This window comes from Spermophilus citellus, assembly GCF_964194105.1.
Source record: "Spermophilus citellus genome assembly, chromosome: 10".
NCBI lineage: Eukaryota > Metazoa > Chordata > Mammalia > Rodentia > Sciuridae > Spermophilus > Spermophilus citellus.
In genome coordinates, this window is record NC_138197.1 from 45,188,147 (window position 1) to 45,215,406 (window position 27,260).

A 27,260-nucleotide genomic window follows, 5' to 3' on the forward strand; every position below is an offset into this window, starting at 1 on the left:
GTGTAAGAATATTCTTCCAGTTTTCCACAATTGTCAGAAGTCTCATTTCTTCTACAAGTGTAGCTCAAAAGCCTGGGTACACTTGGCTTCATCTATTATTTCCTACAATGATATATCCTCATATATCCTCTATATGATACATAGTTGACCTGTTTGTTTGTTTTTTTAACACTCTTAGTTCTCTTTTCTAAATTTCCCAAGGGAGAATTGTGAAAAATAGCTGCTATTTCAAAAACATAATTTAGCAGGTCGATTATACAACATAATGATTATAGTTTTAGTAATGTATTTGTATGTATGAAAATTGCTGAAAGAGATTTTCAGTGTTTTCACTACCAAAAAAAAAAAACATGAGGTTATATATATATTAATTTACTTTATTTAGCAATTTGACATTATATACATATTTTAAAGCATCATGTTGTATATGAGAAATGTATGCAATTTTTGTCAATTTTTTAAAAAAAAGAAAAGAGTGAGCAATGCTCAAACTGCACACTAAAAACAAAAGAGAGAATATTTTTAATTTACCAGATTGGTCAAAATTATAAATAAGTGAATTGATTAATATATAAATGTATAAATAAAAGTTAATTCTTAAATGTTGGATAAAATGACAAAATGAATAAGTTAAATAAATATTAGAAAAGAAGCAAGAAATAGTTCTGGGGAAGAAAATTGAAAGGTATGTGGAATTATTTGGTAAAATAATCACTTTCAAGAAAATAATAAAAATTACAATCAGAAGATTTGCTGAGGGGCTGGGGATGTGGCTCAAGCGGTAGCACGCTTGCCTGGCATGCGTGCGGCCCGGGTTCGATCCTCAGCACCACATACCAACAAAGATGTTGTGTCCGCCGAGAACTAAAAAAAAAATAAATATTAAAAAAAAATTCTCTCTCTCTCTCTCTCCCCCCCCCTCACTCTCTCTTAAAAAAAAAAAAAAGATTTGCTGAGTCTCTAGCCAAGTTAAATCTCACATCAAAGAATAATCACTTTCCCTTAAATAAATTAATTATTTCTGTAGTTTAAAAGGGTATAAAAAGATTCAGCAAGTATTTGGAAATTAGGTTTTTGCTTTTGTTAAGTATAAATGTTAATTTTAAGTCCCTTGATAAATATAATTAATGTTTATAAAGTCTTTCTGTGACTGTTTTCAATGCACATCGATGGCTTGTAAAGGGTGGTCTTAAATTATTTTAAGCTAAGGCTCTGGATTCTCTCATCTTTGGGTTCATAGTGATGCCAGTTTCCATAAATGCTGTTAATTAGATATTCTTTTGAAATAACTAGAATCTATTTTGGATCTTTGAAAAATATCTTCTACATTATTAAATAAACCTTATCATTTAAAAGGTGTCATGGTACTTTTTATTGGTAGAAAGAAGCAAAATTGTAATTCTTGGAATAATTCATTTTTTCAACCTTATGAAAAGGTTTCTTTTATTATTAAAGTCCTGATAAAAAGATTAAAAGGTTTAATATTTAGTCAAATGATAGGTCCCTGTGTCCGTGAACAAAGCTTTAAAGTTTCTTTGTGAGTAGCAGGCACTGTTAAGATGCATGGTGCCTTAAGCCATTATTCTGCATGGCATAATCACAGGGACAGGGTTTTCATGGTGTCTGACAGGCAGCTGCTGGTGAATAAGCCAAGAAACCTGATGAAGGAGCTTACAGTATTCATTTCTTAAGCTTTCACTTAAAAGTAAAACACACTTTGCTTAATTTGAATTTCTTTGGGGGGAAATTACTGAAGGAAATGTAGTTTTTGAAAAACAAGTCTCCAAATACAAGAAAGTGTATGGGACAAAAATGATTTTACTTAGTAATAACTTAATTTTCTACCAAAAGTCCCCCAAAAGTGATTCCAAAGATGGCAGAAACCCTTTTAAACTTAATAATTAACCACACTAACTTGAAAAAAACAAAAACGTGTTGATGATCATATGATGGTTTGACAGTTCAAGTTTAATGTACATTGTGTACAACAGAATCCAGCTCACACATTATGAATGCTTCAACACTGACAGAGGTGTTTGGTTTAATGAGACTTTCTGAACTGTAATTTATACATTGATTTAGAGATAGTTTTTCCTATGTTTTAGGTTGGCAGTGTATGTCCCTTCATTATGAATACATTTTCATGATATAGTACATGCTTAATTTAGACTCGTTTGCATGTTTTGAGGCTTTTACTGTATTTCTTAAATTTGATGAATGACCAAATAATCCTGCTTTAATACAAGGGCAGTCTCTTGGATGGAATCAACTTCCCTTGACTGCATTTTTTTTTTTATCTTTACTATGCTGTTCCCCCACTGTCTTAGCATTCTCAAAGCAATTGCTGTAACTCATCTAAGTATTTAGCAAAAAAGCAAGAATCAAAACTTTGTTCTAGTAATTTTTTGATCAACCATTTTTTCCAGCATTACTGTTTATCCCCCGTGTTGCTATATTTTTCAATCTTATCTGCTTTGTGGGTTCCTAAACCCACAAAGAAAAGTTGTACTTATTTAACATGACTTTGTCTTTGTATAAAAGTAACATATATATATTATACCCATTGTTAGCATGCTTCAGATCTCAATTTATTACACCTGATCACAATGGTATTTTTTTACTATAATATTTTAATACTTATGCATTGTTACTGATATAAAGTTTTGTATCAAAAGGACTTTAGCATTCAGATTATCAGCCAAGGATTTCCAGATTATTAAAATTGTGGTCAGGTAATTTACACATTAGTTTTTTTTACCCTTTGTGATTTGTGTAATTACCAACATCTGTGATATTTTAATGACCAGTAGGAGGCAGCAAAGCACGCAGGTGTGCATGCATAATTCCAAAGTATATTCTATGGTGAAAATATAATAATTAGGAGACATTTATTAAGTAAACATTTAAAGAAGTGATAAAGAAACCTGGGTTTATGGAGTCCCAACAACCCCACTATGATGTTTATTAGTTCATTAAAGTAGATTGATTTTTACATTAAGATATAAACGTATACCCATGGAGATGGTAGCATATGGACCTTTGTTGTTTGTGTTTTTTTGGTGGTGCTGAGGATGACCCTAGGGCCTCATGCATGCCAGGCAAGTGCTCTACCACCGAGCCGTATCCCTAGCCCCTAATATGGACATTCTTAATTTACTTTGGGGTGGGAAATGGGGGTACGAGGGATTGAACTCAGGGACACTCAACCACTGAGCCATATCCCCAGCCCTATTTTGTATTTCATTTAGAGGCAGGGTCTCACTGAGTTGCTTAGTGCCTCACTTTGTGCTGAGGCTGCCTTTGAACTCGTGATCCTCCTACCTTTGCCTCCTGAGCTTCTGAGGTTACAGGCATGTGCCACCAAACCCAGCTATAATTTAATTTTTTTTAATTTAGATTTTTTTCTGTGGTTGGTGATTATAAAGACTGTTTGTACCTAGAATCTGAATTTTTAACCTTACATGTCTCTGAAAATACTGGGGAAACAATATACTTCATGTAGAATTTTTAGTTAACTTTAAAATTCATTTCATATATTTGACCTACCGTGAGATTAGCACAGAAATAATTTTGACAAACATCATCAAAATTTTATGAGTGGTTAATTGGAATTATTTCATTTTGAATACTGAAATGACATTCTGAGTTTATTAGTAATGTGCAATTAGGTATTTGATTCTAAGAATTTGCATTTTAAAGGAATTATATTTTCTTTTTAATGTACATTAGTTTATAGAGTACTTTAAAGCAAAACTCTCCCGAAATATTGATATCATCTTGAAGTAGAATATTGATTACTATGTTGGAAACATTGCAGAATTCTTAAGATTGTAGTTTGCTTTGTCTTTAAATAAGGAAATTCTGATCTGTAGTCTAAAATCATTTCTAATTTTCAAGTTAGGGAAGTTATAAAGAGTTACTACTTCAGGCCACAAATGCACTTCATAATCAGCCATGCATTCCAAAGGAAAAATTACAACAGAATAGTCAACTACTTTGTAATGGAATAATTCATTACCTATTTTTATGCTTCATAGGTACAACTTGAAAACTTGCATATTTGAATACATTTGTACACAGAAATCCTATTCAGCTTTTCTGATGAGATGTATAGAAATAAGGTTCTGGGAGTTTATTTATGTAAAAATAAATAAAATGTAGTTTCTGAACATTCTTATTTCTCAAATGAAGTATAGTAAATATTCTTTTTTTTTAAAGCCAAACTGTAAATTTTGTGAAAGTAGTAGTCCTTTTATGTAGTTGCTATAGACATAAATGCTATTTATTTAAAATTGAATTTCATCAATCTTTTTGTTTGTTTGTTTGTTTGTTTCCTGGTACTGGTGGATCAAACCCAGGGCCTTTCATCTGCTAGGCAGTGTTAGTGCACTAACACTAAGCTGTATCCTCAGACCAGTATTTTGAGTCTTTAAAAAATATACTAAATAGTTTACTTATCAGAAAAAAAGAAATGTACTATAATTTGGAATTTGTAAACAACTTTCTCCTTCATTTTTATGTTTCAATTATTTTCTATTTTAGAGTAATTTCTTACCAAACTTTACCAAGAAATATGCCAAGCCACAGAGCCCAGATTATGGCCCGCTACCCTGAGGGTTATAGAACACTCCCAAGAAACAGCAAGACCAGACCTGAAAGTATCTGCAGTGTGACCCCTTCCAGTCATGACAAGACAGTAGGAGCTGGAGCAGAAGAGAAACGGAGGTCGATGAGAGATGACACTATGTGGCAGCTCTACGAATGGCAACAGCGTCAGTTCTATAATAAGCAGAGCACCCTTCCTCGACACAGTTCTTTGAGCAGTCCTAAAACCATGGTTAATATTTCTGACCAAACAATGCACTCTATTCCCACATCACCTTCCCATGGTTCAATAGCTGTTTACCAGGGTTACTCCCCTCAGCGAACATATAGATCAGAAGTATCTTCACCAATTCAGAGAGGAGATGTGACAATAGACCGTAGACACAGGGGTCATCACCCTAAGGTAAAATGTGTTCTAGTATTGTGTTAACTCACTATTTAATAGATGTTATGTTTTCTTTCTAATATGCTCTTTAAAATGTGAGAGGCAGGAAATTAGGGAGAAAAGAAAGACTGTTCTTGTCTATAAAATCTAAGATGGCAATGCTTCAGAACTCTTAATACCATAGAAACAATTCTTTCAAGCATTATGCATTCTTCTCTGTCTGATAGCATATCTCATCAGCTCTCTATGTTAAAGACAACGTGTATTTTTATTTACTCTTTACACACTTGGGAATTCTTCTTCCCTTGGGACAAGCCAAATACCTGTCCTTTTCTGGTATACCTGCAGTCTTGAATCTAGCTTGTCCTGTTTTTTTACTAGGATTTACCTTCTAACCAGGTGAATGGCATGTTGAGAACTCCTTATACCTAACTGAACATTAGAGACTACCAATATTTAATAATATGCACCTTTAAAAATTAACATACAGATAGAGATCATGGTTTGGTTTTTTTGTTTGTTTGTTTGTGGTGCTGGGGAATAAACCCAGGACCTTGCACATACTAGGCAAGTGCTGTACCATTGAACTATATCCCCAGCCCCATAAATCATTTTTAATTTGTACCTTAAGTTAGTTGCTTAGTGGATTACTTGATAATTTTTTAAATATTTTTAGTTGAAAACTAATATTTTTAGTTATAGATGGACACAATACCTTTATTTATTTATTTTTGTGGTGCTAAGAATCGAACCCAGTGCCTTACACACATGCTAGGGAAATGCTCTACCACCGAGCCAAAACCACAGCCCCTATTTGAAGTTAATTTAGTACTTTGTGTCAATCATCTTTGAATAATGCCAAAGCAGATGTTGTAATGAGTTAGCCATTATAAATTCAGTTCCCTAATGTCAATCCTAAAATAAAAAGAATGTCCTTTTACTTCTAATTCCTAAAAAATTTCTTACCCTACACCATTTTAAAATGTATCTTCTTTCCTTGAGACAGGCCAAATACTGCAGTTACATTATTGAACAAAATATTTACTTGCTATTTCCATAAACATTTGTTGGAAATTACTAAAGCAATCAGGAATTTTATTTTGAAGAAAGCTTGAAGGATGGGAATATAGTTCAAAGGTAGAGTGCTTAACTAGTGTACATGAGGCCCTGAGGTTTGTTCAGTCCTTAGCACCACAAAAAAACAGTGAGAGGGAGCCTAAAGTTTGCCTTTAAAAGCCTCACTTTAAACTCATTTAACAAATTTTATTGTTTTGGCACTTTGTACATCCAAAGACTAAATCATAATAGATAAAAATAGTATCAACATACAAGAAAAATCTGATTTAATACAGTTTAATGTAAGCATTTAAAGTGGCTAAATTATATGCTCTCCTGATTTTCAGTAGTTTCATGTTCTTGGCCAAATATATCACTTGTTTCAGTAATAAATATACTATCTGTCCAGTTCCCAGAACAACTGAGTATCTACTGTTGTAACTTCTAATAAATTTGTTCAACATTGCCAAATTTTTCTTTGATACTATCCTTTTCATCTTCCTTGGAGTACATCACTACTTCTCAAAAGTGTAGTCCATGAACCGTGAAGGACAGAGTCCCTAAACATCTCCACAGCCCTTCCAGGAAGTGTATAAACTCAAAACTATCTTTATAGTAGTAAGGCATTATTCATTATATTACCATTTGCACTAATAGCGAAACAGTAAATCAAGATTGTGTCCCCAAACTATACTGATGGTCGTGGTAGTGTGCTTCATTGCTACACACTTGGAATAAAAAATAAAATAGCAAGTTAAGATTCCCGTTGATGAAATAGTGAGAAACTATCTTATGGAATCTTAATTAACCTGTCACTACATATCATTTTAATGCTACATGTGATGAAATGGGAATACGCATAAACCATTTCTGTTGCATACCATGACATTATTTGAGTTGCAAGCTAAGCTAGCTCCTTTTTTGTAGAACACCATTTTTATTTGAACAAAAGACAGGTATGATTATTCAGATTGGTATTTGACATATACATTTAAAGTGAAATGTAAGCCTGTTATTTCAAAGAAAACAACTGACAGTATTTGTCCCTGATGAAAATATTTGAGTATTTAAGAAAAAATCATAGAATTTTGTGTATCTGCCACTCTGAGCTTAATATCTTCCCAAAGCTTAAAGATTGATGGTGATATTAATAAATGTGTAATTCAGAAATGTGTCAATGTTGGAAACATTGTATAGCTCACTGAACCAATATTTTCCAGATGACTGCTGTTTCATATTACCAGATCATGCTTGGGTGAAAGTTAAAGTGCAAATAGACCAATGGTTTTCAAAACTTCATTGATATGGATTTAGATACCACTCTGCAACTGAACTTTAAAAATTTGAGTAAAGTGTCACTTTTTTTTAGCTTTAATAGTGGAAAAGATGAATATCTACAATTATTAAAGTAAAAACTATTAAAGTTCTCCCTTTTCCAACTGCATGGATCCAGGGCAGATTTTTTTCACATGCTTTCACTAAGATATTTTTACAACAGGCTGCAAATATGAATACAGAAGCAAATATGAGATTCCAGCCAGACATTGGATTTGCAAAACTGTATATATATTCTTAAGAATATAAAGGGGTCCCCAGATCAAAGAGTTTAATTGCTGAATCAGACTACATAGATGCACTCTGTTCATCAGCATCTGTATTTTAGTGAAACAAGAAATGTTAGTATCTTCCTTCACAAGCACTAATAGCAATTTTTAATTGATATTTCATAATATAAATTAAAGTTTCTCATCAGTGATATTCATCAAAAAAAGCTTCACCACAGAATCATTTGTACCTTTATTTTCCTAGCATGTCTATGTGCCTGACAGAAGATCAATGCCAGCTGGTCTAACTTTACAGTCTGTTAGTCCCCAGAGCCTCCAAGGCAAAACGGTGAGTGTGATATCTTTATTTACCATATTATGTTTTATTTATTGTATATGCTACTCAGGAAGGCACATATCTGACATAGTTTTTAAGTTTTAAATTTTCAGAGATATCTCCCAAAGAAAAACCATTACTGCTTTTGTGGAAGAGATTCCACATCAGAGGAATTTGGAATTATGTAATCATTTCAGTATGTTAATGGACTCCTTTCCTTTAATGTCTGACAGCCTAAATAAAAGATGATATTTTAAAATTTATTGGATAACATAGATGGGTTTCTTTGATTTGTTAATTTCCTTATCCTCAGAACAGAAGTTGGAGTAATCATTAGTGGAACAGATCCATTAAGCAACCATTTGTAGTCAACTACAGACCCACTAAGAAATTTTTCCTATGAATTTTGGTATAAGTTAACTACTTGGGAGCCAAAAATAACTAATTTACACAGAGAGAGAAAGACTATAAGAATACTAGGTCAAAGCAAGTATTTATTATTATCATTTTATTATCAGTATTATAGTCAGATTTGGAAGGGTTTTTATTACCACAGCATTACTGTTCTTCAAAGAGAAAAGATTTTTTTTAATCACTTCAGTTCATTTAATTAGCATTCTTTTATCAGGGAAACTGTCTTATTAGATCATCTTAATTTCTATGAAGATATGATTTTAGTGCCTAAATGGTTGTTTATTAGTCTCTTCCTACAGTAATCAAAACAAATTCATTTTATGTTTTTATACATATTGCCTTATTTCACCTTTTGTATGTTTAAATATAAGGAAATCATTCCTGGATTTAAACTACCTGCAGTTTATTTATTAAAGAATATAAATATTTTTTGGTTAAACCCAAAAACTTTTAAATGTTGGTATTTATAAATATTAGATTATCTGACAAAGAAACAGACATAAATCATAAAATAAAGGATAAACAGCATATATTTTCTTTCCTGCCTTGCTCCCTCTAGTGGATATAAACCACCTCTCCTACTTTTTTCCCAATCAAATATGCCTTTTTATTTGACCTCAATTTAATTATATAGCAAACTTATTGGGATATGTTATCATTTTGAAAATGTTCTCATCTTTTTAGTTTCACAAATAATAAATGAGAGGTTCAAAATTTCTTGTTTAAGTATTCCTGTCAAGTATCACTCTGGGTTTTAGAATCTGTGCATCCCTCCTTCCAACCCACTATCTCCCTGACAGGATTTCAAGATCTTGGCCTGATGATCATGAGGCAAGAACTGTCTCAGAATCATGAGATTATAAGATGTTGCTGGCTTTAAAATAAATTGAGCTATTCTTTTTCACTTAACATAGTTTCTTCAATTCACAGAAACTACACATTTGTTGACTTTTTATTTTTTCATATTGTTTTTGACAACTTAATACCATAAAAACTATTGTCTTGCCTCTCTGGGGTGCCCAGTTTTATCTAAAGAATCCAGTAGGAGTTGTAGTTTACTTCTATTGACACTTACCATTTGAAGGCAGTAATATTTAATGTACTTCCAAATAACAGTTAAATACTTTCTGTCTCTAAAAAAGGATTATATAGAAAATATAGAGCAACCACAAATTAACAGAACAGAAAAGAGCTAATGTAATGCTGTGATGTAAACAATGCAAATCAATCTTGGAAATACCTTTGGCCTGGATAGGAGTGCATTGTAGCACTTTAGAAGAGACTGCCTCTCTCCTACCTGCTGTTTTTAATCATAACAAAGCTAAGAGAAGCACCAAATAATACTTAATGGCCTGTGAGATCACCAGTGCCCATACTTTTACAGCATTTCTAACAAAGAAAAATAGAATGGCATGTTAAGGAATTTCATTTACCATTGAAATTTACTCTCCTGTTGCTCTTAGTAACCATTCAGGAATGCAAAAGACTCTGTGCTTTCCCTAATATGAAAGAAGTGGTTATGTGCCCTTGGAAACTTTTTTTTTAATCTTTGAAAAATATACTTGTTTTGGGCCAGACGCAGTGGCACACGCCTATAATCCCAGTGGTTCAGGAGGCTGAGGCAGGAGGGTCTCAAGTTCAAAGCCAGCCTCAGCAAAAGCGAGGCGCTAAACCACTCAGTGAGACCCTGTCTCAAAAAAATATATAGATATAGATATATACACACACATAAAAAAAATAGGGCTGGGGATGAGGCTCAGTGATTAAGTGCCCTTGAGTTCAATCCCTGGTACCAAAATATATATATACTTGTTTTGGTATTTTAAATGCTATGAAAGCACTAATGGTAACATAACAAAATATAACTGGAAAGTAATTAATAAACCCAGGTACTGAGTTTTATATTGTGAAAATATATCCAAGTTTTAAATTAATTTGAATTTTTTTTATTTGCCTTCTATTCTCTAAAATGGTGTGTTGGACATGCAGGTATTGTTCTATTGCTAGAAAATCTTAGGTATAATTTTTATAAATATCTTAATAATCTTTTAATAACTCTTGTATACAACCCTTTATTAATGGTATTGTGCTTTTTTTTATACTTAGCATTTAGATGTTCTCTCATACGTTGTGAGAAAATGCCTTAATATACTGTTGTTTTGCTGTAAAGTAACACTATTCCTTCTATTTCTCTAGATATCTATGCATTTATGTAGGACCTATCATCATAGTGCCTAGGCACTATGTTTGATGTCAACCATAAGAGGAAACTTGCCAAGAAATCTTGGTTTAATATCTGTCACTTAGGACAACAATTAATCTGTTTTCCACTGTTTGGATTCTTAAATTGTACTCCTTCAGCCAGAGGAGCTTACGCTGCTGCTAATAAAGCTGAGACGGCAGCAAGCTGAACTGAGTAGTATCCGGGAGCATACGTTAGCACAGCTCATGCAGCTAAAACTTGAGGCCCACAGCCCAAAGGTCAGCTATGAAGACATTTATTTGTCTGTGTCATCTGCCATAATCACTTATTTTGATCCACTCATTAATCAATATAATGTGTTGTTAGTGTTGAACATGAGTCTATACCATTACTGCAGTGCCCATATTGCAGCCTCCTATTAACCCTTTGAGAATTCAACTTTATTTAAATATTATTGAAAGAAAATACAGGAAGAATGTATTTGACCCACCTACACACCCATCAGCTTTAGTTGTGAGTAGGGAAATGCACAGAGATTTTAAAATAGTGGTAATTACTGAATACTGTGACTTTCATATCTGGTAAAACATTGAGAAGTCTTATAATTTCCAATAAAGTAATAAGTTGAAAGTTTACTCTAGTTTTAATAATACTGTCTTTTAAATGTCAAAGATTAATTTTAAGAGAACTATTATTGTTTCTGTTCTTGATTTTAAAAAATGAACACATACAAACAGTTCTCAAAGGGTTGAATAGCCTCTGGTTATGTAACAAACGTCTTCCAAGAGGAATACTATATTGCAGATAAGAAATAGCATGTAAAAGCTTCAAACATTCAGTCTGCTAAAGCCATGTACAGAATTTTTCTGCTTAGTAGTTCAATGTTGATACATCTGTCTTACTTAATTTCTAACAAAACTAAATAGAAATTGAAAATACTTTAATGTGTCATCTGTACCATTTAAAAGAACATTGTGTGAAAGTTGTGTACCATGATACAATAGACTGCAGTAAACTACCTGTTTTCTTATTTCAAAATTGACCTTTTTATGAATTCTGCACCCTCTTTCTCTATTCCTTTTTCCTTGATTGGTGCCTACTAGAATGAAATTCTTTCCCATCATCTTCAAAGGAACACCATATATTTGGATCATCAGGTGGGAGTCTTAGAATTTTCTTACTATAATATCTATTAGAACTTCTTAAAAGTAGTACAATTTTTGAGGCTACTTAGATATTTCAGTCACCTATAAAGCGTGACTTGTTACAAATGACAGAATAAGAAAAGCCTGACCAGATAAATTCAGGAATATTACAATAAACAGAAAGAAAGGACAGTTGTAGAAAGTAAAGGGGGGATACAAATGCTAAGTCACCTGAAATTGAGACCCTGGATTCTTTATATTTCTTTCTTCTTGTCCCACAAAAATTCCTGTTCATTGTGGCTTTTCTCCAACTAGAGATGACCTAATTAAAGGAACAGACACTTAATGGAATTCCCATGTTGGAACATAGGGAGGAGTATGTTGTGCTTTGCATTTCCAAAGGAGTTAAGAATAGTGGAGATAATTTTTAGTTGACTGTTCTTGTTCCCTATTTTCTTATCTTCTCCCAGTATTTGGTCTTTGCCAAGGTAGATAGAGCACACTTCACAGTGACCTAAAAACAATTCATAGAATTACTTTAGTGATGGCAGCAGTATGCCTGGTTAAGGTGTACTTTCACAAGAGAAAGTAGCAATGAACAAGGACTGACTCTCCCTGATTTTAGTTTATGAAGTGCTCAGTTAATATTTAAGTGAAAAATTAAATTTTTAAACACAATTTCTTCCAGTGAATGCACTTTATATAAATTAAGCTAAGACTTATCAGACCTGTTTTAAAGAGTCCCAATTTGAATATTTTGTCAAATAAAGAGGCTAAGGTTACTGTGGAAAATGTTCGAAAACAAATGCTTACTATTTATATTTGCCTTTTTGAAACAAAACAATATTGTACAACTTTATAAATTACTTCCATTTTAAGAGGAATTTTACATTAGAATAATCTTTTAAAATAGCTAAATCATTTATTTATTAAAAAGGAATCAATGAGCTAGGGTTGTGGCTCAGTGATAGAGTGCTCGCCTAGCATGTGTGAGTCGCTGGGTTCCATCCTCAGCACCACATAAACAAATAAATAAATAAAATAAAGGTATTAAAAAAGATTGACTTTTCCTAATAAAAACTTCACATATATTTTCACAGCATGTTTTCATCATTAGATTTTGCCTATTAGAGTACTTTAGAAGTCAGCATTTCATGTATCCAAATTCAAATCTTCAATCATAGGATTGGTGCTATTGAAATTTAGCCAGAATATATGTACTTTGAAAGCAGTCTAATTAAAGACATATTAGCTAATAAATAGGAAAATAGGTCTTCCCTCAAAATTCTGGGAAGCTTCTGAAATAACATGAGAAATAAACTTTCTTTAAAATCCCTTTGTATTTATAACTAGAAATATTTCTGGGAAAAGGAGGTATGTTACAAAAATTACATTTAAAAAACAATAGTATAAATATGAATCTGTAGTTATTTGGAATCTCTATAAATAAACTTAGTGTTTGATGCAGTTTATTATTGACCTCAGTGAAATCAGTGGTGCAATTACAGAGGCATAGAACTTGAAAAAATTTGAGGGGAAAACAAGTAAATATATTGGAAAAACCATCATTTGCTATGATACTTCTGTACCCCTTTCCCATATCAAATGTGTTATCCCTTTACCTAAATGATGCAGATACCAGTTAAGGTTTACATTCCCATTATTCCACTCTTTGCTGAGCTTTCCCTTTTGCACCATGCTAATGATTCTACAGGTAGCTTCTAAAAATTTCAATGTGTTATTGATCCTTTCTATTCTCTCAACAATCAGCAAAGATTAATGATTACACAGTAGTAAAAAACATGGTGACACCTTTATCCAGTAACTCAGCCATGCCTAAAGGTATGTAACCTTAAGGTTACCTAAAGAAAGTCTTTCTTTAAATAAACAAAAAAATTATATACTAATAATTGAATTTTTAATAGAATGAAATTATTTACTTTTGAAGTATAGTATTTTTAATATTAGTAATATGGCAATTAAGTTATAAAAGTAATTGTAGATCATTTTGAAGTTAACCCAGGTCAAACATTTCTAGCTCTTTATCTTGTTCGTGCCAGTAATCTATTTTAAATTACCAGGTCTGTTGTTTTTGTAGGCATTATTGGTTGCCTGGACTTATAAACTGATTCATTAGTTTTGTATAACCACAAATAGAAAAGTGAATTCTAAAATCCAAAAGTCAGGAAAAGCCTCTGCTCATATGTTATACTATATAACAATGAATGTGTACTAATCAATTTCAGCACTTATTGTACTTGCCCCAATAAATCAGTATAACTTAAGGCAATAAAATGCAGTGTTCCTCCTGCCTTTTGTCAAATACCACAGTCATCCAAGGAAAAACTTTAATTGATTTAAATTATTTTAATCCCTATATTATATATGAAAAATACAACCAGAAAATAATCTCTGAATTGCTTCAGAGGTAAATACACTTCTGATATTATTGGAACGCTTACAACAAATAATGAAATGCTATATGCAGAATTGTGCAGGTTTCCATATAAATTCAAAAATTTTAATTTCTGGTACCTGTCACTTGAACAGTATAATTTGACTTCTCTTTATCACCACCTTTGAGAACAAGTCATGTATTAAAGTAGTTGAAAAATAACAATAGCTATACTAGTTATATGGTAGAATTTTCTTATATTTTGCTTCATTTTATTTATTTTTATGTAGTGCTAAGGATTGAACCCAGTGCCTCACAGGTACGAGGCAAGTGCTCTGCCACTAAGCCACAATTCCAGCCCCCTATTTTGCTTCATCTTGAAGTGCACTGTTAAGGTTTATAATTTTTTTTAGTTTTAGGTGGACACAATGCCATTATTTTACATTTATGTGATGCTGAGAATCGAACCCAGTGCCTCACGCATGCTAGGCGAGCGCTCTACCACTGAGCCACAACCGCAGCCCCAAGGTTTATATTCTTATAGCACAGTTAGTAAGTTATTTAAAATATATTTATTAAGACTAGCCCAGGTTTGTCATTGCTGTGAATTTTAAGATAGCTTAACCTCAAAGAAAACTCTTTGAACATACAGTAATTTCAGCTGTATATTTTAATTCAGCTGTACACTGTCCAGGTTCTGGGTAGAAAATGAATGAATTGCCGGGCATGGTGGTGCATACCAGTAATCCCAGTGACTCAGAAGACGGAGGCAGGAGGATCACAAGTTCAAAGACAGCCTAAGTAACTTAGTGAGGCCATGAACAACTCAGCAAGACCCTGTCTCAAAATAGAAAGGACTGAGGATGTGGCTTAGTAGTTGAGCACCCCTGAGTTCAATCCCAGGTATCAAAAAAAAAAAGACCAAAAAGAATAGCTATGTTCATTGCTGGGCACAGTGGCACACGCCTGTAATCCTAGCAGCTCAAGATGCTAAGACAGGAGGATCTCTAGTTCAAAGCCAGCCTCATCAACAGCAAGCAACTCAGTGAGACCCATCTGTAAATAAAATACAGAGTAGGGCTGGGGATGTGGCTCAGTGCCCTTGAGTTCAATCCCCAGTACCAAAAAAAAAAAAAAAAAAAAGAAGTATTCGTAATATATCAGTAACACGTTTTCTCATTCAGCTTAATTGTCACTGAATATTAGTGAAACTTGCCAACTTCTTCTAAAAATACATCTACTAAACAGATCAAATATTTATCAATTTTTCCCATGTTCATGCCTACCTGACAGAATGTAGAAAAGGGAAGAAAGCCACAAGTAAAATCTTGATATGGTTCTGTACTTGCTAGGAAGTTAGAAATAAAGATGTCTCCTCCCCTGAAGAATGAAATATCCTTTTGCATTTCTTTGAAAGTGCCATAGTTGATGGAGTTTATTTTATATGGGAAGGAGGAAACATTTTAATATTTTCTTCTCTCTTAGAATAGGACAGATTCAAAATGAATTTAGCAAGTGTTTATGATTAGGAGTCCCTACAGGTTCCAGAAAGCTAAATATAAGTCATTTGTTAGAAACTGGAATAATAGGCTTCTGCAGGAGCTTATTATAAGATAAACCATCTGATGATATTCATTTTTAAGATACTGAAAGAAAACACTGTTATTTTGTCTCCTGTATCCTCCTGGTATTACATAAAAAAATTTTAAAAATCATCCCTCATGGTTAAATTCCCAAACCAGGATAAAATGGCTGTATTTGAAAACCATACTAAAAGTATCTTACAGCCTAGCTACACTGAAGAAAAAACTCTCGAAAAATGTACTTTTTCCCCCTAGATCATAGAAACATGTCTTCAACAGGTTTAACATTGGTAGGGGCTTCAAGTTTCTCAGTCTTGTCATTTATTTGGATTTCCCCCAGCTCCTAGTTCTTGGCAACCATAGTCTGGACCAGTACTGGTTAAGTTGAGCAAAGTCTAACGAAATCTGGGTTATAGAAACTAAACCAAGTGCTGAATAAAGGAACTAGGCAAGTTCTCATGGAGGAAAAACTAGAGCTTTTTGATCAGTATTAGTTGGAATAGAAAACTATTTTCCTGTTCCTGTGTCAATTTTCCTCACCTCTATTTTAGCTCATTTGTTAGCTCTATTTTATACTCATTTGTTTCTTCTTCCTTTTTCCTTCCTATTAGTGATTGAAGAGCAGTAATGAGGAAATTTAGATGATGTTTCTTTTTCCTTTTCCCTAAAACCTTGCTCCAGCTTTCCAGGTAGGCAATAATAACAGAAGATGAGATGCTAGGAACTATATTTACAGAATAGGTAGATAGAGACACATAGAAGGATCCAGAAACATGCAGCAGTGCTTCATAAGCCTTGTGTAAACATGCTGCTGCCTTGTGGGTAACCCAAACATATACTGATTCCCCCCAAATTATGATATACCTCTTCAGTAACAAGCCTCCCCTTTAATACCAGATAGCTGAAGGGACATATACAGAAGGTGTCGTAGAAAATCAGGAAGTTTCATGATAAATCACTTTGCCATAGTACAATGAAAAATAGTACAACTGATGCATACTTAGGTGTTCTTTGTTTTATAAATAATGTTTTAAGACTTACACACGTCAGTAGCTAAATTATTCTGTCATATTTTAATAATGCATGTTTTAAAAGGATAAATGCTTTTGATGAAAGTAAGAAAATCATTTAAAACAACTATTTTGTGAACTTTCTACTAAAGTACTAGCTACTTTGAATGAAGTCTTCTATTCTGTCATGAGTCGCTGTGAACTTTTCTGTTAGGGGAAAAACTCATGCAGACAAGAACTCTGAACACATTTTAATTTTTTTTAATTGGACACAATATCTTTATTTTATTTTTTTAATGTGCTGCTGAGAATTCAACCCACTGCCCCACATGTGCTGAGCGAGTGCTCTACCACTGAGCCATAACCGAAGCCCCTCTGATCACTTTTAAACATACTTCTGCCAAGAAAAATGCAAATAGGAACTATTTACTGGATGCATATAATTGACACTGAAACTTTTCAATATAAAATTCAAGAATGCTTTCATTCTTTGCATTCATGAAAGACAATATCCCTGTAAGGAAAGAAATGCTAACAAGATTATTAAAAAGATTCTTGATAATATTCATTGTTCATGTCATTTCAGCAACTTCATCCAATGTTCTATAATATTCCCAGGAATACTGTAGCGTCTATTTCTAGGGATGATTAAGTTTTACAAGAGACAATGTTTCTGGATGATATGAGTAGGTATTTAGAAAAAGCAAACTAAGGAAATTATTAAGTTGAAAGCATGTTATTTAAAACTTACTATCCCAAACTGGCTATATTGTACATGTGTTAGTCACACTGAAGCAAAATAACCAAGGAAAACAATATAGAGTAGGAAAGGTTTATTTTGGCTCACAGTTTCAGAGGTTTCAGTCCATTCAACTAGCTCCATTGCTGTAGACCAGAGGAGAGGCAGAACATGATGGCAAAAGGGCTTGGTAGAAGAAAGCTGCTGACCTCGTGTCTGTTAGGAAGAAGACAAAGAAGGGATCAGAGACAAGATATACCCTTTCAGGGCATTTGCTCTGTGACCTACTTCCTCTGGCTAGATCCTACTGTCTACAGTTTCCACCACCTCTCAATAATGCTATCAAATGTTAATGCCACCAAGATTAATCCTTTGATTAAATCAGTGCCTTCATCCTGTCACTTCCCAAAATCCCTACCTCTTAACATTGCTGCTTTGGGGACAAAGCCTTCAACATAGGAGCCTTTGGGGGCGTTCCAGATTCAAACCATAACAGTACAGAATATTTACATTTTCTTATACCCTACTGCTAAATGGTCTTGTATTTCTCCCCACACCTACTCCTTTTTCCTTTTTTTTTTTTTTTCTCTCTCTCTCTCCCTTCCTCAGCATATTTGAGCACAGAATTTGAGAGGGGATAGGGATGAAACTCAGAAAAATCTTGAACTAATGTTTTAGTCAGCTTTTATGCTGCCATGACCAAAAGACCTGACAAGAACAACTTTAGAGGTGGAAAAGTTTATTTGAGGGTTCATGGTTTCAGAGGTTTCAGTCCATAGGAAAATTCCTTAGGGCTCATGGTGGGGCAGAACATATGGCAGAAGAATGTGGTAGAGGAAAGCGGCTTTGAACATCACACCACAAAGCAGAAAGAGAATGCTCCCTCACCACGGACAAAATATAAACCCAAAGGTACTCCCCCAGTGACCCACCTCCTCCAACCACATCCTTCCTGCCTATAGTTACTACCCAGTTAATCCCTTTTATTTTTGGGGGGGGGGGTTCTTGTGGATTTTTCTGTTTGTTTGTTTTGGTGGTGCTGGGAATTGAACCCAGGACCTTGTGCATTCTAGGCAAGCACTCGACCAACTGAGCTCTATCCCCATTTCCCGATTAATCCCTTTTGGAATTAATGCACTAATTGTGTTAAGTCTCTCGTAACCAAATCATTTAACTTCCTAACTTTCTTACATTGTCTCACATGTAAGAAATGACATCATAATGACAGGATTTTGGAGGGGCTGAGGGTTGGTTTTTGTTTGTTTATTTGTTTTGGGTTCTGGGATTGAACCCAAGGATGCTTCACCACTGAACTATATCTGCAGCCCTTTTTAAATTTGTATTTTGAGACAGGGTCTTGCTAAGTTTCTGAAGGTCTCAAAGAGTTGCTAAAGCTAGTTTTCAACTTGAAATTTTCCTGTCTCAGCCTCCAAGTTACTGGCATTACAGGCATGAATCACAATACTCAGCCATAATGGTAGAATTCTTAGAAGTCTAACTGGACATTGGATAGATTGATTAGAATTTAAAATGTAAGGATGTAATTGTGGCTCAGTCGTAGAGCACTTGCCTAGCATATGCAAGGCCCTGGGTTTGATCTCCAGGTTTTTTTTTTTTAATAAAGTGCAGAAAGAATACATATGTGTCAGTATTCTGATCTCTTAAATTGGCCTATCCAATGCTTATATTATTATCATGATTATCCTGTTTCATATCTATAATTAATCTCTCCCTTTTTATTATTTTCACCCATCTCAACCCTAACCAGGAAGTTCCTTGTTTCTTGGTGGTGTCTCAACTGAGAATTCATCTGTTCATCATTTTACTAGTTATGACTATGTTATTCTTTATCTCTAATCACCGCCACCACCCCCCCAAGGTTTTCTCTTTGAAAGCAGAGCTTGTGATCCTCTTGAAGTGGGCTTGTTTTACAGGAGGCTTATTTTGGAAAGTGATACAGGAGAGAAAATTGAATAGGAAACAACTGCCGTAGGCAACTTCAGCTTTGCTGGACTGAAACTTACTGACAAATGAACAATAACACTGTAGAATTATTCACATGAACCATAGAAGAGGGAAACATTTGCAATGGCTCTTGTCCTCCCGTGATCCAGGGTTCCCCCAAGAGACTAACTCTCCACCAATTGGAGGTTGTTTGTACCTAAGCATCTGATGGGTTCCCATACACAGCAATGTAGTTAAATAGATAAAACAAAAGATAGAGGCAATTGTGCGACCCCGGAGACCCGGGCTGACTGATTCCCGCGGCCTGCCCTGTGGCCACAGAAGGCGGGGCGCCGCAGAGAAGCGATTAATTACCAAGCAGGGAGGAAAGTGGCTGCGATTCGGTGGAACCCCACCGGCCAAACCCGCACTGACCCCCGGGCTGAGTACGGGATTTCAGACGGGGAAGGAAGCGATACAGTCCTATCCCCCACTACGGAAACTCCACCAAGGCAATCAGCGGCCACCATCTTGGAGAGCTGAAGTATCCACCGCCACTCTCCGACAGACTGCAACAATAAAACAGGTCTGTGTCACTCAGCCCATCCCCCATACATCGGGGAATTTGCATAAAATCTCTCCTAGGCTTTCCAGGAGAGGGAGTGTCAGAGTGAGCCCGCATAAAGACTAGGGGAAAACTAGAGACACCTGACCTTCAACTCCCCCTCCCATCAGCAGCCAAAACAAAACCTGTCTAGCCAGCGCTGGGGGAGGGGCAAGCAGAAAAAACCAAAACGATAGAGTGCCGGAGATCCCAATAGGCAATTGTGCGACCCCGGAGACCCGGGCTGACTGATTCGCCCGGCCTTGCCCGCGGCTATAGAAGGCAGGGCACCGAAAAGAAGCGATTAATTAGCAAGCAAGGAGAAAAGTGGCTGCGATTCTGTGGAATCCTGCCGGATGAGCCCGCACTGACCCCCGGGCTGAGTGCGGGATTTCAAAGGGGGAAGGAAGCGGTACAGTTCTATCCCCCACAATGGAAACAAAACAATAGAGTGTGGGGGTTCCCAATAGACACCCTCCACACCCAACAAACGGCAGGCCCAGAGTACAGTTTGAACTGCCGAGAGCCATCACTCGGGAAATCTGGTCTAGCAGGAGAAACCAAGACTCGCAGGAGAAACCAGGGGACTAGAGGCCAGGCCCTCCCGACTGAGCGGCTAGAAACCGCAGGCCCGCCGGTGATATTTCACCCACTGCCCGCGTGACTGGGCAGCTGGAGTCCACCCCCCCTGCCGGCGACCGATCACCCGCCCACTGCCTGAGATACTGGGTGGCTGGAGACTGCCCACCTGCCTCGACCAGGAGCTGAAACCAAACAGAGACAGTCCAGACACACAGCCCCATTAAGACACCCCAGCAAGGAGCCTGGGGCCTGTCATAGCAGAGCACTGACGTCACTGGAGCTTGGCCGTCGGAATTCCTTCCCAGCAGAATCCACGTTAGCAGGCACAGTTTAACAATACAAAGAAGAAACAACAGAGTAATACAGAACCAAAACAAATCTATAGAAGAGAGCAGAAACACGGCAATCAAATAGAGCTGGAAAGTAACATGGACAACATGAGAAAACAAGGGAAAAAAGGAGTACAAACAATGCAGGACAACTTAATTCTACAGGAGGACATAGAAACATCAGAAGCGGGGATAGGGAAAGAACTCAAGGCATACCTAACTCAAATGGAAAGGAATATTAGGGAAGACATGAGACAGCAAGTCCAAGCAATAAAAGTATGTTTTGAAAATGAATTAAACAAACAAATTCAAATGGCAAAGAACGAGCTCTACCAGGAGATAGAGATCTTAAAAAAAAAATCAAACAATAATCCTAGAATTGCAGGAAAATATAAACCAAATTAAAAACTCAAATGAGAATATTACAAATAGACTTGATCAAGTAGAAGTCAGAACATCAGATAACGAAGACAAGGTTTATCAACTTGAAAAGAATATAGTCAACACAGAAAAGATGCTTAAATCCCATGAGCAATCTATTCAAGAGATATGGGATGTCATAAAAAAACCAAATTTGAAGGTCATCGGGATAGAAGAAGGCACAGAGACTCAAACCAAAGGAATGGACAGCATATTAAATGAAATAATTCTAGAAAACTTCACAGAGATGAAAGATGAAACGGATTGCCAAATCCTGGAAGCCTACAGGACCCCAAACATTCAAAACCATAATAGACCAACTCCAAAACATATAATTATGAAGATAGCCAACGTACAGAACAAGGAGAGAATATTAAAAGCTACAAGAGAAAGGAGGCAGATTACATTCAGGGGTAAACCAATTAGGTTAACGACTGATTTCTCATCACAGAATTTGAAAGCGAGAAGATCCTGGAACAATGTATTTCAAACACTGAAAAATAATGGATTCCAACCAAGAATACTGTATGCAGCAAAATTAAGCTTCAGATTTGACAATGAAATTAAAATCTTTCACGATAAACAAAAGCTAAAAGAATTCGCAGCAAGAAAACCAGCTCTGCAAAGCATTTTGAGCAAAATACTACAAGAAGAGGAATTGAAAAGTAGTGCCCAAAACTAACAGCAGGAGGTATCTCAGCAAAGGGGGAGGAAAATAACCAAAAAGTAAAACCAGCCAAACTAAAATAAATAAATAAAGAAGCATGACTGGAAGTACAGATCATATCTCAATTGTAACCTTAAATGTTAATGACCTAAACTCACCAATCAAGAGACATAGGCTAGTAACCTGGATCAAAAAAACAAATCCAACAATATGCTGCCTTCAAGAGACACATATGATAGGAAAAGACATACACAGGCTGAAGGTAAAAGGTTGGGAAAAATCATACCACTCACATGGCCCTCAGAAGCAAGCAGGAGTGGCCATACTCATATCGAATAAAATCAACTTTAAACCTAAGTTAATCAAGAAGGATAAAGAAGGACACTATATACTGTTAAAAGGAACCATCCACCAACAAGACATAACAATTATCAATTTGTATGCACCAAACAATGGAGCTGCAACGTTCATAAAACAAACTCTCCTCAAGTTCAAGAGTCAAATAGACCACAACACAATAATTATGGGTGACTTCAACACACCAATCTCGCCATTAGACAGATCTTCTAGACAAAAACTGAATAAAGAAACTATAGAACTGAACAGCACAATCAATAACCTAGACTTAACCGACATATATAGAATATATCAACCATCATCAAGTGGATACACGTTCTTCTCAGCAGCACATGGGTCCTACTCAAAGATAGACCATATATTATGCCATAAGGCAACTCTTAGTAAGTATAAAGGCGTGGAGATAATACCATGCACCATATCTGATCACAATGGAATGAAGTTGGAAATCAATGATAAAAGAAGGAAGGAAAAATCCTACATCACATGGAAAATGAACAATATGTTACTGAATGATCAATGGGTTACAGAAGACATAAAGGAGGAGATGAAAAAAATTCTTAGAGACAAATGATAATACAGACACAACATACCGGAATCAATGGGACACAGTGAAAGCAGTTTTAAGAGGAAAATTCATTTCTTGGAGTTCTTTCCTCAAAAAAAGAAAAAAACCAACAAATAAATGAACTCACACTACACCTCAAAAACCTAGAAAAGGAAGAGCAAAACAACAGCAAATGTAGTAGAAGACAAGAAATAATTAAAATTAGAGCAGAAATCAACGAAATTGAAACGAAAAAAACCATTGAAAGAATTGATAAAACTAAAAGTTGGTTCTTTGAAAAAATAAATAAGATAGACAGGCCTTTAGCCATGCTAACGAAGAGAAGAAGAGAGAGAACTCAAATTACCAACATACGGGATGAAAAAGGCAATATCACAACAGACACTACAGAAATACAGAAGATAATTAGAAAGTATTTTGAAACCCTATATTCCAATAAAATAGAAGATAGTGAAGATATCGATAAATTTCTTAAGGCATATGATCTGCCCAGATTGAGACAGGAAGACACACACAATTTAAACAGACCAATAACAAAGGAAGAAATAGAAGAAGCCATCAAAAGACTACCAACCAAGAAAAGCCCTGGACCGGATGGGTATACAGTGGAGTTCTACAAAACCTTCAAAGAAGAATTAATACCAATACTTTTCAAGCTATTTCAAGAAATAGAAAAAGAAGGAGCTCTTCCAAATTCATTCTATGAGGCCAACATCACTCTGATCTCAAAACCAGACAAAGATACTTCAAAGAAAGAAAACTACAGACCAATATCTCTAATGAACTTGGATGCAAAAATTCTCAATAAAATTCTGGCAAATCGAATGCAAAAACATATCAAAAAACTTGTGCACCATGATCAAGTAGGATTCATCCCTGGGATGCAAGGCTGGTTCAATATACGGAAATCAATAAATGCTATTCACCACATCAACAGACTTAAAAGACAAGAACCATATGATCATCTCGATAGATGCAGAAAAAGCATTTGACAAAGTACAGCATCCCTTTATGTTCAAAACACTAGAAAAACTAGGGATAAAAGGAACTTACCTCAACATTGTAAAAGCTATATATGCTAAACCTCAGGCTAGCATCATCCTAAATGGAGAAAAACTGAAGGCATTCCCTGTAAAATCTGGAACAAGACAGGGATGCCCTCTATCACCACTTCTATTCAATTTAGTTCTCGAAGTACTAGCCAGAGCAATTAGACAGACAAAAGAAATTAAAGGCATAAAAATAGGAAAAGAAGAAATTAAATTATCGCTATTTGGGATGACATGATAATATACTTAACAGACCCAAAAGGGTCTACAAAGAAGCTGCTAGAGTGAATAAATGAATTCAGCAAAGTGGCAGGTTATAAAATCAACACACATAAATCAAAGGCATTCCTGTATATCAGCAACAAAACCTCTGAAATGGAAATAAGGAAAACCACTCCATTCACAATATCCTCAAAGAAAATAAAATACTTTGGAATCAACCTAACAAAAGAGGTGAAAGATTTATACAATGAAAACTACAGAACCCTAAAGGGAGAGATAGAAGAAGATCTCAGAAGATGGAAAAATGTACCCTGTTCATGGATAGGCAGTACTAACATCATCAAAATGGCAATATTACCCAAAATTCTCTACAGGTTTAATGCGATGCCAATCAAAATCCCAACGGCATTTCTTGTTGAAATAGATAAAGCAATCATGAAATTCATATGGAAAAACAAAAGACCCAGAATAGCAAAAGCAATTCTAAGAAGGAAGTGTGAATCTGGAGGTATAGCGATACCAGAGTTCAAATTGTACTACAAAGCAATAGTAACAAAAACAGCATGGTACTGGTACCAAAACAGGCAGGTGGACCAATGGTACAGAATAGAGGACACAGAGACTAATCCACAAAGTTACAACTATCTTATATTTGATAAAGGGGCTCAAAACATGCAATGGAGGAAGGATAGCATCTTCAACAAATGGTGATGGGAAAATTGGAAATCTATATGCAACAAAATGAAATTGAATCCCTTTCTCTCGCCATCCACAAAAGTTAACTCAAAATGGATCAAGGAGCTAGATATCAAATCAGAGACGCTGTGTCTGATAAAAGAAAAAGTTGGCTCCGATCTACATATTGTGGGGTCGAGCTCCAAATTCCTTAATAGGATGCCCATAGCCCAAGAGTTAATAACAAGAATAAACAAATGGGACTTACTTAAACTAAAAAGTTTTTTCTCAGCAAGAGAAACAATAAAAGAGGTAAATAGAGAGCCTACATCCTGGGAACAAATTTTTACCCCTCACACCTCAGATAGAGCCCTAATTTCCAGAATGTACAAAGAACTCAAAAAATTAAACAATAAATTAACAAATAACCCAATCAACAAACGGGCCAAGGACCTGAACAGACACTTCTCAGAGGAGGACATACAATCAATCAACAAGTACATGAAAAAATGCTCACCATCTCTAGCAATCAGAGAAATGCAAATCAAAACCACCCTAAGATACCATCTCACTCCAGTAAGATTGGCAGCCATTATGAAGTCAAACAACAATAAGTGTTGGCGGGGATGTGGGGAAAAGGGTACACTTGTACATTGCTGGTGGGACTGCAACATGGTGAGGCCAATTTGGAAAGCAGTATGGAGATTCCTGGGAAAGCTGGGAATGGATCCACCATTTGACCCAGCTATCGCCCTTCTCGGACTATTCCCTGAGGACCTTAAAAGAGCACACTATAGGGATACGGCCACATCAATGATTATAGCGGCACAATTCACAATAGCTAGACTGTGGAACCAACCTAGATGCCCTTCAATAGATGAATGGATAAAAAAAATGTGGCATCTATACACAATGGAGTATTATGCAGCACTAAGAAATGACAAAATCATAGGATTTGCAGGGAAATGGATGGCATTAGAGCAGATTATGCTAAGTGAGGCTAGCCAATCCCTAAAAAACAAATGCCAAATGTCTTCTTTGATATAAAGAGAGCAACTAAGAACAGAACAGGAAGGAAGAGCATGAGGAAAAGACTAACAGGAAACAGAGACGAATGGGGGGAGAGAAAGGGAGAGAGAAGGGAAAGCATATGGAAATTGTAGGAGACCTTCAATGATACACAAAATTATAAGAGGTTATGAGGGGCAAGGGGGAGGGGGAAAAAAGGGAGAGAATTGAACAACAGCAGAGGAGGTAGAGAGGGTAGATGGGAGGGGAGGGGGGATAGTAGGGGATAGGAAAGGTAGCAGAATATAACAGTCACTAATATGCCATTATGCAATAATGTGAGTATGTAACAGATGTGATTCTGCAATCTGTATTTGGGGTAAAAATGGGAGTTCAAAACCCAGTTGAGTCTAATGTATGAAAGATGATATATAATGAGCTCTGTAATGTTTTGAATAATCAATAAAAAAAAAGGCAGGGGTTGTGGCTCAGTGGTAGAGTGCTCACCTAGCACACACAAGACACTGGGTTTGAACCTCAGCAACACATAAATGTAAAATAAAGATATTGTGTCCCCCTAAAACTTAAGAATAAATACTTAAAAATAAAAAAATAAAGATAAGCTAATAAGATGTGGAAAGGTAACCAGAATACCTCTGGAGTTGGAGTTTCATGTATGTATTTCTAGTTTCATGTATAATTTCTATTTGGAGGTTTTGCCTTGAGCAAATTCCCTGTATATTCAAAATTAAGCTTATCATCTTTATCCTTAAATACCCTGACCAAAAACTAAAAGCAAAAATAGTTAAATATATATTAGTCATGGTTAGCCTCATTTGTAAAAATAAAGACCTGTCTCTTCCCCGCCACCACCACCAAAAAAAAAAAAAAAAGTACTTCAAAACTGGAATTAGGGGCTGGGGTTGTGTCTCAACAGTAGAGTACTTCGCTAGCACATGCAAGGCCCTGGATTCGATCCTCAGCACCACATAAAAATAAATAAATAAAATAAAGGTATTGTGTCCAAGTACAACTAAAAAACAAATATTTTTTAAAAACTGGAATTAAATGTACTATAAAAACAGTTTTACTGAAAATGGGAAAGTCATGATTCAAAGTATCTGCACACATACTTTAGCAGTTCACGTGTTTGCATTGTGTTTAGTCAAGAGTAAAAGCCACCATAGTATTTTATTTAGTCACCAGATCTTGGCAATGTACCTTCTATAATTTTTCTCCTATGAATCTTTGCATACATGGAGCAGTGTCTCTCTTACATCTAGATATCACTTCCTTATTGTATAATCCTGATCTTTCTCTTCCTGATTTTTCTGAGTTTAGACATGTTCCTTAAATCTAAGTCTCAATTTTCACATTTATAACAGGATCCTGATACCAACTTCTTGAGTTGTTGAGGTA

At 35.4% G+C, this 27,260-nt stretch overlaps 1 protein-coding gene across 9 annotated transcripts in view; it reads left to right on the plus strand.

Moving 5' to 3' along the window:
- The window catches only part of PLEKHA5 (pleckstrin homology domain containing A5), a 253,380-nt gene that overhangs the window by 170,867 nt on the left and 55,253 nt on the right, over nucleotides 1-27,260 (plus strand). For 5 of the 9 annotated variants that reach the window (XM_081310686.1, XM_081310687.1, XM_081310690.1 and 2 more), the window contains 2 exons: nucleotides 4,543-5,008; nucleotides 7,856-7,939. In XM_081310686.1, the coding sequence (XP_081166812.1) occupies nucleotides 4,543-5,008; nucleotides 7,856-7,939 (550 nt within the window). Of the gene's footprint in view, nucleotides 1-4,542; nucleotides 5,009-7,855; nucleotides 7,940-11,647; nucleotides 11,702-27,260 lie in introns of all 9 variants that reach the window. The other 4 variants (XM_081310685.1, XM_081310688.1, XM_081310693.1 and 1 more) reach the window with 1 other exon arrangement.